General features: G+C 33.6%; 1 protein-coding gene across 1 annotated transcript in view; it reads right to left on the reverse strand.

Annotated features, from left to right (window-relative positions):
• LOC121375494 (sperm flagellar protein 2-like) overlaps positions 1–21,085 on the reverse strand; it is a 51,870-nt gene extending 30,785 nt beyond the window's left edge. Inside the window, exons 1-20 of the mRNA XM_041502970.1 lie at positions 20,960–21,085; positions 19,055–19,157; positions 18,414–18,666; positions 17,322–17,539; positions 15,861–15,954; positions 15,616–15,695; positions 14,729–14,936; positions 13,243–13,431; positions 12,461–12,648; positions 11,432–11,594; positions 10,439–10,555; positions 10,075–10,177; positions 9,064–9,140; positions 8,603–8,663; positions 5,995–6,263; positions 5,493–5,596; positions 4,835–5,091; positions 3,771–3,906; positions 2,197–2,338; positions 1,357–1,437 (exon numbers count right to left, since the gene is read on the reverse strand). Coding sequence (XP_041358904.1) covers positions 1,357–1,437; positions 2,197–2,338; positions 3,771–3,906; positions 4,835–5,091; positions 5,493–5,596; positions 5,995–6,263; positions 8,603–8,663; positions 9,064–9,140; positions 10,075–10,177; positions 10,439–10,555; positions 11,432–11,594; positions 12,461–12,648; positions 13,243–13,431; positions 14,729–14,936; positions 15,616–15,695; positions 15,861–15,954; positions 17,322–17,539; positions 18,414–18,666; positions 19,055–19,157; positions 20,960–21,017 — 2,901 coding nt within the window. The 5' untranslated portion in view covers positions 21,018–21,085. The remainder of the gene's footprint in view (positions 1–1,356; positions 1,438–2,196; positions 2,339–3,770; positions 3,907–4,834; positions 5,092–5,492; positions 5,597–5,994; positions 6,264–8,602; positions 8,664–9,063; positions 9,141–10,074; positions 10,178–10,438; positions 10,556–11,431; positions 11,595–12,460; positions 12,649–13,242; positions 13,432–14,728; positions 14,937–15,615; positions 15,696–15,860; positions 15,955–17,321; positions 17,540–18,413; positions 18,667–19,054; positions 19,158–20,959) is intronic.
• Between the last annotated feature and the right edge of the window lie 225 nt (positions 21,086–21,310).

The raw sequence follows: 21,310 nt of genomic DNA on the forward strand, positions 1-21,310 counted from the left end.
ACCAGCCAAACATGGATGTCTGGCAACATGCATTGCTCCATTTGACTACAGGTATAATATTAATGTAAAATGTCTATAATTAACTGAAGTAATATTATCAAAGATGAGATGCACTTGTTTGAACATATGTTAATCATAAGTATTAATATATTAAAAATTAAAAATGTGGTTAGGCTAAGTAAAAAGTTCATATTTTCCCCCATATAAGCCATTCTTGTTAAAAAGAACATTTATAATACAACAATAATCTAACCCAAACATATTTTTTCGCTTTATAACACTGTAATGGTTTTACTGGTTTATCAGTAACCGTTAAGATGCCACTTTATAGACCATCCCATCATTCTATTAAAATGTTTTTTGTAAATAATTTCAGTTTGGTTTGACGTAAATAGAAAATTAAAAGTGTTTTGGAAATAACAAAGAAATACAATTTGTGTGTGCAATTTACAAATCAATCGGCTTGGAAATAAATAACTTGTAGTAAATTACATAGTATGAAAACAAAAGTGATTCCTGTGGGACGGACTATAGGTGTAAAGGAAAAACAGGTAACCCACTGCCACAACATGGGCTGCTCTTTACATTTAGCAGCATGAGATCTAATATATGCATTGTCCAATAGAACAACCACATTTACAGAGCAGTACCCTGATCAAAATCCTAGAGCGGGCACTACTTTTTATAAACAAATGAAACACTATAAAAATTAAACCCTGAGATGTGTATGCTGTTTTCTGGAGAGAAAAAAAAAAGTGAAATTCTCAGGGGGCAAATGCACCCTCTGCCCTGCCCCCCCCCCCCCCCCCACGCCCCTCTGGAGGGTATGGCCCTGCATTACAGCAATTGAGCAGTTTGGAATGGAAAAATCTCAGTGGGTCTCTCCAATGCGAAGGTGGGTTCAGTTGTATGTTCAGGAGGGCAAGCGCTCACAAACAAGTTGACTGGTACCAATGACTTCTAACAAATCAAGTTCACCTAACACTAGGTGCAAAACCTAGTCTGGTAAGCAGTCGCATTCGCTGGTCCTACTATAACCATGTCTCAGTTGGCCAATCACACATTAGGTGGATGGTGTACCAATGAGTCACACCCTGTTTGACCAGCCATGAAGTTCTGCTTTGAATGGGAAACAATCTATTTCACATAGTTAATGCAGGCTAGGGATTTTTGAAGCTATCTTAGCACTATGAAATAGTAAAACGATTGTAGGCTATGATGACACTAGAGGACACATTACCATAGTGATGTCATATCTTACAATGGTTTTATGATTTCGTAGTGGCTAAGATAGCTTCGAAAATATGAGCCCTGGTTCATAAAACAGTTCTTTACTAAACACATGAGTTTGCTTACCGGTTCTGGTGGTGGCTCTTCTATGAGCTGAGTTTCAGTCTCCTCTGTGGCAGGAACACTTTCCTCGTCCTTATGTTGCAGCTGTAAATATGGAACCGAATACATTTGTAATGCAGTGTACTTCAGCTTTGTAAAAATGTCATGAATGTGTATGCACCCAAATAAACATAATATATGACTATCTAGTTGTACATGTACATGTATACTGCCAAACTACTTTCACTTTGGAAAATGTTTATTAACAAAACAGTCATAACCAGGCTTTCTGCAAAAGAATTATTTGAGGGTATATAACCAAAACAAAACAGACTATAAGTGCACCTACTACGTGGCTATGGGTTTGAAATGTTTTAAAATTGGACACTACATTTCATGTACTTTGACAGATTTTAAATAGCAGGTCTCTATCATCTATCTAAAAATTATAAAAATATATTAATTAATTTTTAAGATTTTAGGATACATAATTTGACCCTCCATACCCTCTGGCAGAAACCCTGATAACGGAATTATAAATTATTGTTCTAGTGTCAAGATGTTTGTGCCAAAGATAAAAATACAGTTTCAAAAGCCAGTGCTCCTTAAAATTGATCATTGTGTACTAAGCCACAGTAACTATGGGGCACCATAGCAACAGACACTCAGAAGATCCATAATGCATCACCAAAAGTTTACATATTATATGTCTTTGGGATAAACAAAAGTTTGCGAGGTTATAAGGAGTTAACACTGCTTGTGGTATATAAATGACTCAGCCAAGAAAGCATTTGGGTGCTAGAGTGACAGAATACCTCAACTAATAAGGTCAGCATTTTCCTTTCTCTTACAAATCATGTTTACCTTGTGAATTGTTTCTTCAAGAATTGTTTCTACTTCAAGAAAAACAACATCAGTATCTTGTGTCGCATCAACAGTTGTCAAGGTGCCAAAACGTGTGAACCATTTCTTTAACTTCGACCAGGAATCATGAAAACCTGTCAATCTAGAAAAAAGAGCCCCAAACATATTACATTCTAAATGATCCAAATAATGTTAAAAATAACTGACATGAATATAATTTTACTTAATACTGTGAATTTTATATTATTTAACTTTCTGTACTAAGATTTGTGATTTTAAAAGAAAATTTATTCAGATTAAATTTTCTTCAGTCATAATTTCTTTTTAGAAGTTTTTTCCTGTTTTTCAACAAATGTTTACAAAAATGGATAGATTACAGTGAACCAATTTTAAAAAAAAAGATAATAGATTTTTCTTTCAAATCAGCGATCCATAGAACATATTTAAACAGTTTAGGGTTGCTTCAAATTTACATGTGTTGTGTCAGCATTAATAATGATTTATAATCAGTGATTTATAATGACTGCAGTGTAGTTGACCAACTCATGAACTAAAGTACTGTCGGAAATAGAATAAAACTGATTTTCGTCTATTATTTCTTTCATATTAAACTGACATGTAAATGTTTTGTAAATACCTATTTAATGATACTCTACCTAATTTAGCATTTACTTGTTTGATGTTCTCATTGATGTACAAGGTAGTGTTTACTCTTGAAATTAAAATAAAGATGTCGGTAAACAGGTGATTTGTGACCTTTATTGGAATAGACACATTTTGATCGATATGTGTCAATTTCATTTACCCTTAAACAAACTTTTAATTTAAAACTGCAAGTTAACTGATTATTTTGAATTGCAGCATAAATTATTAATTATGATAAGCATATTTATTGAATATAAATTCAATATAAGTACATTACAAATTTACACAATCTTGCAACCATTTAAAGGTGCTATATCATAGTTATATGAGAGCGTCTGTTTGTGATAAAGATTCTCCAATAAAAATGTATTTTCTACCAGTAGATAAAATTATTTCCTATAATCTTTTATGGGCATATTGTTAAAGGTATCTTCTTTAAATGTTAAATCGAAATTTTATAAAAAAAAAGTAATAATTTGCAATAGCTGTCATTGTGCAACATTGAGATGGCACCTTTAATACCGGTATAATGGATCACTCAGAATGGTTCTTGACAGTTGTGCTGAAAAGTTACTTATAAATGACTACACATATTTTGTTTTGGAGAGGGATAGGGGTAAAACATCATCAGAAACAGTCCCTCACATATTGTAACAGCAATGAAATTGACACATGTTGACCAAAATGTGTTATGGAATAAAGTTCCAATAAAGTGCACAAATCACCTGTTTACTGACATTTGTTTTTTAATTTCAAGAGTAAACACCACCTCGAACATCAATGAGAGCCCAAACAAGTAAATGCTAAATTAGGTAGACTATCATTAAATTGATATTTACAAAATATTTACTTGTCAGTTTAATATGTAAGAAATAATCGACGAAAATCACTTTTATTCTATTTCCGACAGTACTATAGCTACCGCATACCTGTGTTGTATCTGTTCCATGTCGTGTGCTACATCCTGAACTGGCACTACCATCTCCTGCTTACCAATACCAGTCGCACTGCCCTCTGGTGGCGGTTTAAACTCTTCATGGTAAGACTCTTCTGATACAACTGTATCTGTAACATGTAAAATATAATCATGAAAAGATGGCTATCATCTCATAAAAGATTGCCAATTTAAATGTATTTTTATATTATAGCTGTGACTACATTAAATGTGTAAAATTATTATAGGATGCTCTGGGAATCTTAGAATAGTTTAAGTTTCATGGAAAATAGGACCTTGACCTCTGATGTATGTGGTGCATGAAACTACTGATGTTCTTTAATTTATGGTGTATGCATGAATTTGGCTAAAATAGAACTAAACATCTACACAAGTACTATAAGAACTTGATTCAGTAATCATCAGTGAAAATAACACTTTTATACAATCTTCAGTAACTTCCTTCTCAAGGGAGACAAAAATAGTCACGGTAATAATTGCATGTCACATTGAAGTTTCCAATATAAAGACTATCAGAGGAGACAGTTGTCTGAAGTCAATAAGAATGCATAGACAGACAAGATTTCAAACATCAACATCAATTATAGTAAGATATTTCAGGGGATCAGTAATCGACTACATTAACCCATGGGTCCAGAGTTTCTGGAGGTGTCAAACCATCCATTACTTTGACAAGCAAATGTCTCTCGGAGAAAAGATAATCATGGCAATATGGAGATATATATGGTAGTGCCATGATTGTAGTTAGGATTTCCTAAATAAGGTTCCAAGTTGGAAACCAGATCTGTGTTTAAAGGGAGCTATCATTCTCACTCCCCATCACTCACCCGAGACTAGTTCGAGAAGAGTAATTTTTGGCTCCTCTTTGCATGAGAATTTATATGGCATCAATATGGTCATATCTTAAATGGCTCCCTCAATTTCTTTTAATGGCAAGGTCTGAGAAATTTATGAATATAAAAGGCAGATAACAGACATGCTTGGTATGCCATGGCAGAGCATCATGATTAACCAAACTATACATAGAGGTACACATACGGTATCGTCCAGCAGCCCGCTTCAAGCACAGTTCGTCCGGCACGTCGAAGTAAATGACAATATCGATTCCACTCTTGGGGTCTGCTGGTGGAGGTGGAGGTCGTGGGTCAGGAACGAGGTTTGAAGCCTTCTTGAACATCTTCTTCATCTCCCGGTCTGTCGCGTCAAACCCACTGAGGGCCTTCTCCAGCAGTTTGGCCTGGTTGTAGGTCTGGGGAAAACCGTCAATCACCCATCCAGTGCCTTCTGGTATTTTCCTAGTAATAAACAAGAGGAGAAAACACTTAAATTATGTATACATCTCATTTTATAAATAGTCTCCAACATTATTAAGCCAGTTGTTATGCTCACAGCAGTTATGGTCGAATAGTCTGAATATAAGCAAGTGGATTAATATTTTTTTCTGTGTGCACTTTGAAATGAAGAAAAATTCAAATAAAAACAACTGCTTTGATTTATTTAAACAAATTAAACATATTAAATATGAACATAATCTGACATTGCCTTCAAAGTAAATGAAAAATTTATTACCGGAAAACTACTCTGTGTCGTTAGTTTTGTCCAAATTAATTGATTTTTATTGAATTTGAAACCTAATATGATGATGCAACATGTAGATGTCTTACTGTAATGACTGATAACAGATGTATCATCTCACCTGATTGCCTCAACCAAAATATCCACCATTACTTGATCATCAACAGGTTTGCCTTTCTTCAAATTTCTCATAGCTTTCAGGCCAAGTTTTGCTCTCAGTGTTGGCTACAAGCAAGAATGTACAGCATGAAGCAATATCTTAAAAATAATAATTGATACTGGTTGCACAAACCCCCAGAAGGCAGAATTTGACAGACTTGCATATTGTTTATTATGTAACCATACAGTGTGTGGCTATCCTTAAAACAAATGTGATTTGGCTGTAACTCCTCAATAATAGGTCAGTCAAACATCTGAAACAAATGATCTTTTTAAAAAATATTTTATAATATATTAATTTATTAAAAAGCATGAAAAACATTAAAAGAATAACTTATATAAATGACATTGCTTTTTGAGTCATTCATATTACAGTAAATAATTTTTTTAAATTTAAAGTTGACCTCAAACAGCTTTATTTCAGCCAAAAGAGTTTTGGACAGATGCTTCCAAATGTTACAAACCTCTGGCTTTGGAGGTCCAGCAGCCTTCCCTTTGAGACTTCTCTTGGATGAAGATTCCTCCGATGGTACAGATACAACATCATCTTTCACTTTGGTCTCCTCCTGGGAACCGTCTGCTGTTGGTGGAGCAGCTGCAGGTTGCTCAGTGCCCGAAGCCCCATCTGCTGCTGTTGTTGCTGCTGCTGTTGTTGTTGTTGCTTCTGCACCTGCTGCTGCACTGGCTGCACCTGCTGCTCCTGCAGCAGCTTCTCCAGACGTATCTTGCTTGACTAATTAACAAATTGATTGAAACATATTTTATTGCTTTTTAAACAAACAAATGGATTAGGCACAAGTTATACAACTTACTTGGCCTTCTCCATAATATGTACATGTCATGACAGTAATATATATTTCCAGTTTAAATATGAACAGAAATAAATATAATTAACAAATTACAAAGGATTGACAATGTACAAAGATATTCACAGTGAAATCTGCTCAAGCAAGTCATTCATGTCAAGCATCATTTACAAAGTCAAGTCTTTAAAGGACATCTGATTATATTGTAATAAAATATTTGAAAATCAAGTTACCTTCAACCAAAACAAAAACTACATTATACACTGTAGCCATTCATGCAGAGAAATGTGGGTACTGGATTCATTGCTCTGAATGAAACTTAGGTTTATCAAAACAAAAAACATTCAACAAATTTTTAATCACATGGATAGGTTCCATAAAATTACATTTGATATATGTGAATTTTATCTCATATGTGATTATCTGTATGCCATAATGAATTTAAATGGTTGCTTTGATATATGATGCCTTTACAGTTGCCACATGATGTTCTCCTAGCCATACTTTGTTTGCATTTGAACAGAGGAAAGCCACAAAATACAAAAAAGCACAATTATTATATGCCTCTGTAGCTCATACAATGCTATACAAATACATGTATAGTATTTTATTTGGAACATCATCCGATGTTCATGAAACATTATTGCCATCTTCATATGTTACATATCTCACCATTAGCAGTTGGTGTGGGGGTTGTTTCAGAAGCTTCAACAGCTGTAGGCTGTGGTGAAACAGGCACAGGAGTCTCAGTAGCTGGTTAAGAATTGCCACTGAGGTGTGATTGATTATACCAGAAGAAACGTGCAGCAGGCAAAACTGATATGACTTGAGAGTCTGAGACAGTGCTCCTGGTGCAGAAGCAGTTTTAGACTGTGATGTGAATGGCATTGAAGTCTCAGTGGATAATGTTTTGCTTGCTATTAATTTGGAAGAAAAGCTTCTACAGAGTGCAAACAGCAAATATTTTATGTGTGCAAGTGTCATTTCTCAGACAAACAGTCCAACAGTCACAGAAGCAGTAATACACCGAGAAGAAAGAGTCCTAAGAGTCCCAGATATATACAACAATATTAGATTGTTGATTTAGATTGAAAGCTTGTAAACAGCACAAATATGTCTGCTACTGCCATATTAATAGTATGAAGAAGTCGAGAATCATAAGCAGGCACCAGTTCAGTTATATACACAAAACAAATGCTTCATAGGCAAGGAGATGAGCTCTGATATAAAATGTGTTAACTGATGCTGGTGCACAAGCAAGTAACAAAGATCTCATATTTGTAGATTGTGTAAATAGGAAAATGGAAATTACAAAATAACCAATTTATAGAACTCTACTAAATTAATAAATCTGAACAGGTGAACTCCATAACAAGCATACAGGCAACAGTTGATTGAGCACTTAAGTCTGAAATGAGAGCTGCTGGTGAAGAAGAAGCAGATTTACATTCAAAAGTAGCAAGATGAAGGGTCACAGACTGAAAGGTTCCAGTAGCTCAGTTACAATGTGTAAGAAACTGCCTCTTAAGTGTGAACAGCAGATACACAGTGTGATGGATGGGATATAGCTCAGTTGGTAGAGTGCTGGACCGAGGTTCTTTAGTCACAGGATCAAACCCCTTTAGTGGACCCATTCGCTGCCTGGGTATTTTCTCATCACAAACAGTGTCCCATGACTGATATACAATAGGCCATGGTATGTACTGTCCTGTCTGTGGTAAAGTTGCATATAAAACATCCCTTGCTGCTGATGGAAAAATGTAGTAACTATATGTCAGAATTACCAAATGTTTGACATCCAACAGCTGATGATTAATACACCAATGTGCTTTAATGGTGTCGATAAACAAAACAAACTGTATTATATATAATGTAATTCCTTTATAGTCTCAATTATTTCTTTGTGGTGCAGAAGCAGATTTATATTCAGCATGTGTACTATCAGCACTAAAATATTTATCAGAATAATAAGGTACATATTTCAAGCATCAAATACTATGTACAAGAACCTGAATTTTGTTCATACAAAGAAAATTCACTCTTGAAGACAAATTTTAAAGTTAGGTTACAAAATACTAAATTCAGATAGAGAAAAAATAGTTCCCACAATTATTATATGACAGAAGTCAATAGGGTTGTTTAATATACCTCTGACTTATTCATTACTGTTTTAGGATAGCTTGTAATGGGACTGAATTTTAACAGTTGGGCAAAGATTGCAATTTATTTAACATGCTAAAACTATAAGCTATATAACACAGCATACCTTCCACTCCAGTCTGCTCTGATGGTTTCTCTGTGGGTTGTTCTACCACTGGCTTAATTTCCTGTTAATAAATTATGAAGAAATTATTATTATAGGCATATTTGTTCCATAAATTAAAAAATATATATATATATATAATATATAAATAGCAAAACTACGGTTATAAATATAAATACCAAAAAATCCCATTGGTATATGGCAACCATATTAACAATGCAAAATTGTTCAAGGTGGGGTCCTACTAAACATAGGATGACAATTTCTGTGTAAAACTAGGTTAGTGAAAGATTCTTCCGTATTATGTCTCAAATGAGCATCTTAACCCCCAATTTTTCCTGATTTATGGTATATTGTAACCATATTAACAAAGCAGAACTGGACATGGCCAATACTTAACCAGTTTGAAGGCATATTTCAGTGCTGTAAGATTATATATGAAGTGTTAATGAGATTAAACATACTTCGATTTCCCCATTCTTGTGTGCCAACACGGCTTCATCAATGAGGTCATCAACTATAAGAACCTCCAGACGATGAGCTGAAAGAACAAGAAAAACCCTAGATGAACAAGCATTCTGAGAGTACTGTTTAAAAGCAATACATGTCCCCTACTGAAGCCAATTTATTTTCATATCTCCTAAATTCAAGGGCCATACTTCTGTGAAAACTGGGTAAATCACCATGAAAGTTAAAATTGATCAGTAACAGTACATGATAAAGGTATATACAAAATTTCATCTCAGTATCTTCAGGCATTGCAAAACAAGTCTTGAAAAAAAAAAAAATCATATCTTCTATGTTCAAGGGCCATAACTCTGTCAACAATAACTTGATCTGTAACAGTAGATGATAAAGGTATACACAAAATTTCAGCTCAATATCTCAAGGTATTTGTTTTTTAAATCCGGAAAAATATATGCGGGACAGACGGATGGATGGGCAGACAGACGGATGGACAGACAGACAGAAAGACAGAGATGAAACCTATAGCCCCTCTTGTTGGATGGTAGGGGACTAACAAACTTTAAAACATTTGAGCAAACAGTCAAAAACAGTGTTTGTTGTTACCCAACCAACTCATAAATCTGCCCCAACTCATGTTTTTAGTGACACTATATTCTTCTCTTTTTTTTTTCCATCATGATTTTTAAATTAAAAAAAATATACTGTAATGGATCAAAGAGGCAAACCAACATTTTCTAAAGGTAACTTGAGACTGGGAACATTGTATCCCATTTAAAAAAAAAAATCTGGAAAAGTTAACAATAGAATTATAACAATAGATGGAAAGTTAAGATGGATTAATGAAGTAACCAAATACAAAAATTAAATTACCTTCAGACTGGGAACATTGTACCCCATTTAAAAAAAAAAAAAATCTGGAAAAGTCAACAATAAAATTATAACAACAGATAAAAGTTAAGGCAGATTAATGAAGTAACTAAATTTTAAATAATAAATAATTAAATTACCATCAGCCAGTTTCCGTGCACATTGTGATTTCCCACCAAACACTTTGCCAAGAATACATGCTCTAATAGGGAACGGAGGAAACTCTGGTGGCTCTGGTGGAGGCTGCAATAAAATACATTGCCATCAGTTATTTGAACATATTAAAACTTTTAATACACATATGTTCATAAATTTAAAATACTCAAATTAAAAAATGGTTTTGTCAAACAAAACAAAAAAAACTGTTTTAATTTATACAATACCTACTCTTCCCATTTCCAATATAAAATCTGTGAATTTTTGCTATCATCATTCCATAATACAAAACCTGCATATTGGCCTGTTTATCACAAAATAATATGTGAAAATCATATGCGAACTCACCGAAGGTGGATGAACCAAGTCAAACAGTCTCTGTATGATGTGTCCTAGTACTGCATTATCAGGAGGAGGACCGGTTATATCACTGCCTTCTCGAGGCTGCCATTCACCCGTCATGTTCTAAAAAACAACAACCAACATTTAACATACAGGTATCATCAACACAATACATGACACAATATCATAGGTTTTGAGTTTCACCAAATAAAACACAATTTTAAACATACAATAATATTATTTTTTGCTGAAGTACTGCAGCTTGCTCATATTTGTCTTTAGCAATCATGTTTATTTTTAAAAATACTTTTATACTTAATAAAAAACATTTAATTATCAATACTATTAAAGCACACAACTGCGGGTCTGGTATCAAACTATGGTTTTTTAATTATAACACATGTACTTTATTAAAAGTCAGTTAGTGTCATGCCCCTTCTCCCCGCCCACAGGCCTTGTGTAGACATCTACAGTGAATTAACCAACAGCTATATTGCAAAACATCAGCCAAATAGTTTATAGCATACAAACACTTCAACAGCAATGGGTCCTTTAAATGACAGCACACACCACAGACTTTGATATACCAGTCAAATAGAACTGAATGGAACAAGAGAACTCCCAATGTAGTCACTGATAAGAAATCAGTCATGTGACCCAATGCATCTCAGATGGAAGCTGTATTATTAAGACAACCACAGACCTTGGACTCACGATTTCTCTATTAAGACAATCAAGACTCACCTTATATTAACCATTTCTCTATTAAGACAATCAAGACTCACCTTATACTAACCATTTCTCTATTAAGACAATCATACTCACTGTGTACTCAAAAATCTCCTTATTAAGAATATTGTTTCTATCTTGCAATCAAAATCTCCTTGTGAAGATGTTTATAATATTAACCACTTTGTACTCAAAACCTCCATATTAAGACAACTGTACCCATAATGTACTCAAAACCTCCCTATTAGTAATTAAGACAAATCCACAAACCTTGTATTCCATGAAGTCTTCTTCATCCAACAACTGTTGTCTTTCTTCCTCCAGGATCTGTTCTGGGGTCGGCTCAGTGGATTCTTCTTTCACCTGTTCATACAACGGCAATCCCTTCACAAACAGGGCGGTCCATTCACGCACCAGTTTGGGTGGTAACAATCTGTAATATCAGTCAAATAAATTTGGTATTCAATTTTTAAAAACCCCAATTTGATCTTCTATAAAAGACACACAATTACAGGGAACATTTTGTTCAGTATTACATTGTGATTTGCTATACAAGTTTTAGAAATCACTACACAATTTGAAAGCATTAATCTGTAGTTGCTAATCAATAATCAATTGACTAGAAATATTGCTCATCAATATTTTGAAAACAAAATTTCCATTGAATTAAACACCCATGCATCTATAAATCTATGTATTAGGTGCACTGAAACCCCTGAAAAACCAATACCAAGAGGACCAATTAAAAAGCCCATTTTTAAGGGCTACCTGGTTTAGAGAGGCTAAGTTGTGTACCGATATTTCAAAAGTGACAGTGAAAAACATCTAGTTTTTGACGGAACTTCGGTTTATAGGGAGTCTGGTTTTGAGGTCTTTCACAGTATATTCTTTTTGTACCTCTATGTAAAGGACATCTGTCAACATATGTGTGCATTTTCCTAGCATCAAACATATGCCGCACCCATATCTAACCTTTCTTCACTCTAACCTTCTGTTAAACCAGATGTAGAGCATTGCATGATCCTAATATTTTAAAATTCGGGTTAAATTAATTTAAGTAAACTCCGAGCACTCCAACTGTATTAATTTTTATACAAACTGGAATATGTAAAGTGGAAATTTTACAATGGCTAGATCTAATTCTTTCAAATAGGTAACTTAATTAATACTAAAGATTATTTTCTTCAGACTTACACCATTATGAAAATAGACAAATATGGGGAATAACTGATTATTTGTTTTTCAAGCATTCTGAATTAATACAGAGAATATAAATATTACTGAAGAGAAATAACACACTTGTTTGTGAGTTCCCGGTATTCGCCCACGTTGACAGAAAAATTGACGATTTCGTTGACAACCTCGTAGCAGTTGTCATAATGTTTTTTGTACTTGGCCTGTGCTCTCTGGGCAGCAATCTCATCATGAAGCTGCTGTTCCTTCTCAATCTGTAGACGATACTGCTCCTTCGCCAGCTGAGCCAATTCCTGTATCAATTAAAAACAAATTAAAATCAAATGAGGGGTTTGGAAAATACAATCATCCAGCTAAGTAAAAGATTTCTATTTGTATGGGTTTTTTTTGTTTTTTCTATGTGAACACTAGATATTGTTTATCACATGTCACCTCTGAATCAGTTCACAGGTGAAACTTTACGTTTTAGTAAACTCGTGATTCTGAAAAGCAAATAAATAAATCTTCTTGAAATGACTGTCCTATGCAGAGGTTTATGGAAGGCTCGTCTGCGGTAGTGGCCATTTGCACAGTTTTAGGATATTTGTATTGTAGTTTTGGTACCAGCCTTGGTGGCGTCATGGTTAAACCATCAGACATAAGGCTGGTAGGTACAGGGTTCGCAGCCTGGGACCGGCTCCCACCGAGAGCGAGTTTTAATGATTCAGTGAGTAGGTGTATGAGCACCCTCTTCTCTCTCACTAACCATTAACAACTAACCCACTGTCCTGAACAAACAGTCCAGATAGCTGAGGTGTGTGCCCAGGACAGCATGCTTGAACCATAATTGGATATAAACATGAAAATAAATTGAAATGAATGAATGTAGTTTTGGTATAGAAACTTACAGCCTCTCTGTTGAGTGCATCCTCAAAGTCCTGCAGTCTCCTCTGCTCGTACTGTTTCTCCCGGAGCATCCGGTTCCGACAGATGGTCTCCTTCTCACGACGAACCTGCAGTAGCTGGACGGCAATCCGCCGCTCTTGTTGAGACTGTCGCATCAACCGGTTCACCATCATCTCCTCACGGTGCGCTTCCTGGGTCACAGATTAAACTTTATTACATACTTATTTATCAGATGAATCTACGGCAATGGTCAAAATGTTTTATAGAGGATGATTCAATAGTGTTTGCAAAATAATAGGAAATTAGTCATTTTATAATGCTGAAAACTGCATAATTTTCCATCTAACCTTAATCTTTGAGATAAGTAACAGATGATAAAAAAATTTTTAACAAACATTATATATTTTTTTTATCTTAACCCTAAAACTGTATCCTGGATCTTAATGATTCTCTTCAACATAGTTGCTGCTAAATTACTATAAATCATGAAATAATAACCAGCATAAAATATTAACACATTTTAGAAGGCTATAATGACCGTTATTATTCACTTAGTTCAAGATACATGTATACAGGGAAATATAACCAGTATGAAACATGTGTGTCATAATGATTTCACATACACAACAAATGATGTAATTTTAGGAAGTCACATAGTAACATAATGCAGCTTCCACAGTCTTAGCTCTGATAGAAAATATCAGTTACCCTTTTTTTTAGTTAGTCAAAAATTCCTTGTAGAAAACATTGGTCTCTTGTTCTTGTCATCAGAGATTACTGTATGTATCTAAAAACTTGATGCTTCAGATTCAAAGAATTTTGGCAAGTTCAAAGACATGTCAAATACAAGTGACTTTTTTGTTGTCTGTTACCCACACTTCATTTGTGATTATAGTTGCATTGGGATTGTATGCAATGAAATATTCTTTTGACATGACTTTGGCACGTCATATTTAGTGCAATCAAAAAGTGTCTTAAGAATTTTATTGAATACTTTTAAAGAAATAAAATAATCAAGATGTTAAAAATTGTCTGAATGTTGCGTCAGTTACCGTGGAATTGCCCGTCAGGATTCATGTATTACCTCACTCTTGCTCGAGCAATACAAGAATCCTGACACTCGTTTTGTAAAATCAGTACAACACACAAGTTCGTATAATAATCTCTATTTGTAATTTTTATGATACAAAAGTCCTAATTATTTATACTAATACTTTTTATATAAAATTAACTAATTTTAGTTCAATTTTGATGTCACAAACATATTTCATCTGGTCTTTACTACATTTTAAAATGGGTAAAATTTCATGATTTTTATTGGTCAGGATCTATAGGTGCCACTTCTAGGTGCTGATATACCTGTGTATATATAGACATGCCAGCAAACATTTTAGTCTTTTTCAAAATTGATCCACACCGTTATAAACTATTTTCCATATATACCTGTAGTAAGAAGTAGTAAGAATTTAAACATAATGCTTCATGTACCTCTTGATTCTCGTGAGCCAACATCTGATCAACTAAAACTTTCCGTCGTCGTTTCTCTCTCTCCTCACGGGCAGCCGAGTCTTCCTGCAGTCGTTTGCGGATCTTGCCGATGTACTCGCTGTTTGATGACATCTGGATCTCGCGCAGCAGCTGACGATGCTTCTCCTCATCATCCTTCGTCATGGTGTAACTCAAATCAACATAGTCACTGAAACATTTAATTTAAATAAAAAATACTGTAAGAAAATCCTAAAATGGGAAACGTTAATGAAACAAAACATTGGGAGTAAATTGCGGCAAAAACAATAGGGGTTTTTTCTGGAGGTTTTAAATAATTATAAAAACTGATATTTTAAAGTTTAAAAAATGTTTGTCATTAATAATCATCAATCATGTCATGGTACAAATAAAATTTAAATAAAAATACACTATAAGAAAATCCCAAAATGGGAAAAGTCAAAGAAGCAAAACATTGGGAGTAAATTGTGATAAATGCCATAATAATTTTTTTTAAATAGTTATAACGGCAAAAGAAATAAATCTGAAAGTTTCACAAACATTTATTATTAGAATTACATGTATTTAATTAGTAACAAAAATAAAACTAATAAAATATTTATTACTTCATGCTTTCTATTTTCAGTATCTTACAATACTGTCATTATTCTAATAATATTGTATTTAATTTTAATAACATCTAAAGCATCAGGTTTGGGGGTTTTTCTATGCAGTTCAAAAAAATATATATATTAGTTTGTGCTTCCTATTGTAATCTTTTACAGTGCTTAGAGGATAACAATGCACATACCTATATAACCACAAACCACTGACTAAATTTTACAAAGGACATGAATTTGTAAATCTTACTTAAATTTAAAAAAACTTACATAATATCTCCCTCGGACTTTGAAGGAATCAACATGGTTTTCATCTTTTCTTCAAATTTAGCAATATTCTCCATGGCATCCTGGAATATGAAAACAAATCACAATGTCAACAAAATAATTAGTTTTTAATTAACTGTGGAATTATGGTGTCACGACATATTCTCCATTTGAGATTTGTTTGTTTGTTTATTATTTGCATTTTAGAATTTTGGTCCCATCTGCCACCCAAACAACATAACACAAACCTGTGCTTCTTTCTTTTTCTTTTCCCTTCTTTTCTTCTGTAGTGCTTTGTCAGTCTTGTCAGCAGGTGGGGAAGGAATGTGTACAGTAGCTGCCCTGAAACATAATAATGGAGTGAAAATAGAATAAAATACTGTTGTCGATTCAATTCAACCGACATAGTAATTAGAAGGGTGTGTGTTATGGTTTAATATTAGTATGCTCATATTCATGCTCGTATATGCTCATAATGTTGAAGTATGCAGCCAGAGACATTATTATTTTCTTTTAGCAGCATGAACTTTTTTTATGTTTGCTATGAATGACATTGGACATACAAAAGCCTTTGATATACATGTTACCAGTCCTGAAATATTGCTTGCTAGTGATTTCAAAGAATAGGTTTTTTTTAAAGTTATGCATTTTTATTACAAATTGATAGATTAATTATTAAAAAAAAATTTTTTAATTAATCATCTAAGCAACAATCTAAATATCTTAATTGTTTTTAAAAAACCCCAGCTGGTGTTAATATATTTGAAATTATTATGGTTAATTAATATTATGTTTTGTGAGTTTCCAAACACTATGACTAGTTTAAATATTTAACTGTGTGAAAGTAAATTTGCCCCAGTAACATACAAAGACCATTTTCTGTTTCATTCAAATTCACTATCTTAGCAACCATCTCTCTGTTTCGTTCATAGGTATTTTGACCTAACATTGCCCCCAAAATAGGTAGACATAACATGCAGATTTTATATTTCACAGGGGCAGGACGTAGCCCAGTGGTGGCCCCATTGGGCTATTTCTCGTTCCAGCCAGTGTTCCACAGCTGGTGTAACAAAGGCTGTGGTATGTACTATCCTGTCTGTGGGATGGTGCATATAAAAGATCCCTTGCTGCTAATTGAAAAGTGGGTTTCGTCTTTCTATATCTGTGTGGTCCTTAACCATATGTCTGAAGCCATATAACCATAAATAAAATATGTTGAGTGCGTCGTTAAATAAAACATTTCCTTCCTTCTTCCTTATATTTTACTTTACAGATATCTTATATTAAAAACTTTTTAAAACTTTTTGAGAATACTGCTAAAGCAATGCATGCACTCTACCAGGCCCCACATATTTTCATATTTCTTTAAGTTCAAGGGCCGCAACTCTGTCAAAAATGGATACAATTAATTTTCAACAATTACATCCCTTGAATAAATGACCATGAACGTCAAACTTGACTTGATCTGGCCATAACTCTGTCAAAAATGGGCCAACTGTCAAGAAAGTCAAACATGGTATGTAACTCAATGTGATAAATATATACACTAAATGTCAGCTCAATATCTTATGGCATTGTGGAAAAAAAATGTCTGGAAAAGTACTTTGGGACAGACAGTCAGATGGTGACAAAAATCTATAGTCCACTCTGGCTTGATCGGTAAGGGACTAAAAATTAACTCCTAATTTTCATCACATATATGAACTCACTGTATCTTGGCAACCATCTCACTCTGTTTTTCTCTCAAGTACTTTGACCTCTCCAGCAGCGACTTCCTCTGCATCTGTTGCTGCTGTAATACACGTTCCTGCTCAAAGAATCGTTCCTTGAAAGCCGTCTTCTCCATTTCTATTTGTCGCTGGTGAAATTTTGACACTAGTGCATCAAGGTCCAAATCAGTTTGTCTTGGAGTGGCTTGTTTTAATCGCTACAAATAAATACATGTATGATAATAAATATGGTAAATAACATTAAGAAATTCTCTCTTCAACTTTATTGGCCGAGTTAAAACATTATTCCTTTATGTTATATACTATTCTGTTATATCTGACATGGAGCCAACCTCGGAGAAAGGAGTCTTCTTCCACTGCCCTCTCTCTCATATAACTAATAGTAATATTCTATATACCAAGATATACCTGTGAACAATTTAATAAGTATGCACCATATGAAACGGGTAGAAAATGAAACTAAAATAATAAAATATTTATGCATGGCATATAGATTTCCTTCACACACACACACACACACTACTAATAAATAAATTGTGACATGTTTCACCAAATTTTTCACCAAAGCATTAATAATATTTTTAGATTAGCTTAAACATCAAATCCAAAACTTATTATTTATTTGATAAACACAGATTTAAATATTAAATGAACAAACAACTTATATATGTAAGTTACGTAGGGCAATATTTATAAAGATATACATTTCAAAATTACCTCTCTTCCAAATCAATCATTTTCATCAACAAATCAGTGATATTTAACTGTACAGTAATAAGATACAAAGAATGCAATGTTGATACGTGATGTTAACATTGATGACTTCAAATGTGAATTTTAAGCTAAGATATATTTTAAGCTTGGATATAGCTCAGTGGTAGGGCACTTTCCTGAAGTAAAATGGGTAACAGGACAAATAATTTTCAATACACCCTGTAGTTATTTTACCATCCCAACCAGTGCCCCACAATTGATACATCAAAGGTTATGGTATGTGCTGTCCTAATACAGGAAGTGCATATAAAAGATCCCTTGCTAATCAGGTATAGAATTAAGATCACAATTTATCACCTCTCGATATATTTCTGTTTCCACTGCATTCAGTTTAGCAGGAGCTGCAGGTCGCATAGTTTCCATAGCCACCCCTGTGAGATTCGACTTCTTCTTGTTGTTGAGTGCAATATACAGCTGATACATAATTCTTGTAGCCACTCCATGTCGCTCGGTCATAATATCTCGGGCAAGATTTGTGTCAAACGGAATACCCAGCAGATGTAAAGTTGGCTCCACTCTCGTAAAATTGTTGAGCTTCGAATCAGCTGTCCTAAAATTTACATTGCAATTATGTCAATTACGTTGTTATAAGTTATTAAATACTGTCATTACAGGATTTGGTTAAATATTAGCATTTCTACAATACGCAAAATATTTTCAAGATTAAAATTTGCTATTTCACTGCAGAAACGATGATAGAGTGATCACAGCAAAGATGTTTTTATTACTTCACCTGATTGCTTGTAAATTTTTCAAATTTGCCCCATCATCGAAGACCTGACACGATGATTGCAACAACTGATGAATAATAATTAGTATCATGTGGTGTGAAGTGGTAAATTATGTGTTAAGACATAGAAAAAAGAAGGGAAGGAAGAATGGATGAATTGATGAATGGAGGGACAGAAATGAGGGGATTCACAGTAGTATAGTCTTACTTGCTCTGAGAGAACTGATGAAAGTCATCTTGCAGTTGATACTTATTCAAGGTCTCACCAATCAAGTAACCAGTTGAGAAATGTCGGGCAAAATTCTGTTGGTCTGAAATTATAAAATTAATCTATGTATTTTGGACCCAATGCAGAAGTCTAGGATATAAAAAATATATATTATACACATGCTTAAATATTTTAATTTTCCTGTGTTCATGTAAACAGAAAATGTTGTTGTTGTTTTTTTGTTTTGTTTTTTTGGTATCAAACTTTAAAGTCTGACTGAAATACATGGAATAATTTTAAGATTATTTTGGAAGACTAATTTCATTTTGATAAATGTATATTCCTTCAATTACTAAATTCAGGGCTAGCACTACCACTTGCTAAGTTTGTCAGTTGTGAATTTTAAAAACACTTGGCACATTTTATTTTTATTTGGTAAAATAATTACATGTAATGATTGATGCTCTGTTGGAAAATAACTGTTTCTGCTATTTTTAAAATTTAATAGTTAATTTGGTGAAATGTTTTGTTCACTCAGAGATAGCCTTGCAATTGGTGAATCCATGTAGTAAGCAGTTCTTAATGTACAGTCATCATGCATATGCTTATATTTTGATACCTTTGCTACCAAAACAGCTACCATCGAAGTCCCAAACTGTGTTTATCTAACAACAAAACATCAATACGATATTTACGGAAATAATATTCTACATTTTTCAGCTACGATACATGAAACAAAATAGATTGCAATCAATTTACGTTAAAAAAATCAACAATGTGGACGTAAAATGAATCCATTATAGTAAATTAAAGTGAAACGCCCTCCGGTAAATGAAAGAGTGCAACGTTTCTAACTGCGTTCAAGCGCATGTGTTTGCAAAAAAGTATCGTACCGCACATCTGCGATTTGTCATTTTCCATTTTTAAGGCCACTACATAAAAAAATATGTTTCTTAACGGACACTTTATTTAATATTTTTTTAAAAGGAAAAATTCAATTTGTCAAGCATTCTGGTCCGGTCCGCATTTTACTAACACTTGATGTCAATACTGATAGGCATTACGTTCATACCAGTGAATAGTATGTAAAATATAATTTTTAAAATTAATTAATTCTTAATTAACACAATTTATACACTCAAAATTATTTACAATTGTTATTAATGGATTATGAATACTATTCACTACAGTAGAGGCACAAAAATGTAGCATACCTTTTGCAGATCGAATTGTATAATAATTAAAAACAAATTCTAACATCTGGAGGCTTAAAAATCATACAAGTTAAATGATTTGGCTTTGATGATCTGGCACGTGTGGGTCATGTCACATGAACCAAATGTTAATTTATCTTCCTCCATTTTTAGTCAATTTCTACGAGTCAAGTGGACCAAATATCAGTAATTTTAGGAATAAACAAAAACGACTTAGTAACATTAATGTTTTGGGGGGTTTGTAAAGTTTTGTATTTAGATACTTACTTGTTTGAACTTTATTGTTATTGAAAATGTTCTAGAACTGTGAAGAAAAACCTCACAAATGAATGACAAGCAGACAACAAATCAAATGTTAATTGTGCGAACAGTGCACGAGAAAACAAAGTGAACAAGAGTTGGAAGCATAATGCAGTTAGGGACGTTGACGATATGTGTATATGCTGAATTGCAAAATACTAGTAGGCTTAATGGGAATGTAGTGAGGCCCAATTATGAATAATATTTATTTTGGATGTGTGAGCAGGATGCACAGAAAAAAAAATGGATGCAATCATCCTGTAACCACACATTATAACCAAGCATGCGCCATTAGGTGCTATACGATAAAAGGTATAATTGCCTCACACAGAATGTCGATGGCTTAAAGTGTAACTGAAAATATGTCCGTCTGTTAATCATTATCACTTACCAACAACAGTTGATAACGAAAGTTCATCGTTTAGCCACCTAACCAATATTTCGGTCATGGCTTCTTACTGTAGAAATAAAACTAGAAATAAAAACTTCTTGAACACAAGTATTGCCTCGACATCACTATGACAACCACTTTTACGACTTCAGTGCGATTTACAATTAAATATATATTGGAATAAAAAAAAAAATACACATACTGTATTTACAAATATGTGTCATAAATGTAATTTTAAAATATAACATTTCAATTGTTTGTATAATTAATTGTTTTACGTCTCCCGTAAACAGTTAAAGGGTCTCACATATGAGTTAGTTTATTCTGCATAATAAAACGTAAAATCGGGAT

This window comes from Gigantopelta aegis, chromosome 6 (assembly GCF_016097555.1).
Source record: "Gigantopelta aegis isolate Gae_Host chromosome 6, Gae_host_genome, whole genome shotgun sequence".
NCBI classification, from domain to species: Eukaryota; Metazoa; Mollusca; class Gastropoda; order Neomphalida; family Peltospiridae; genus Gigantopelta; species Gigantopelta aegis.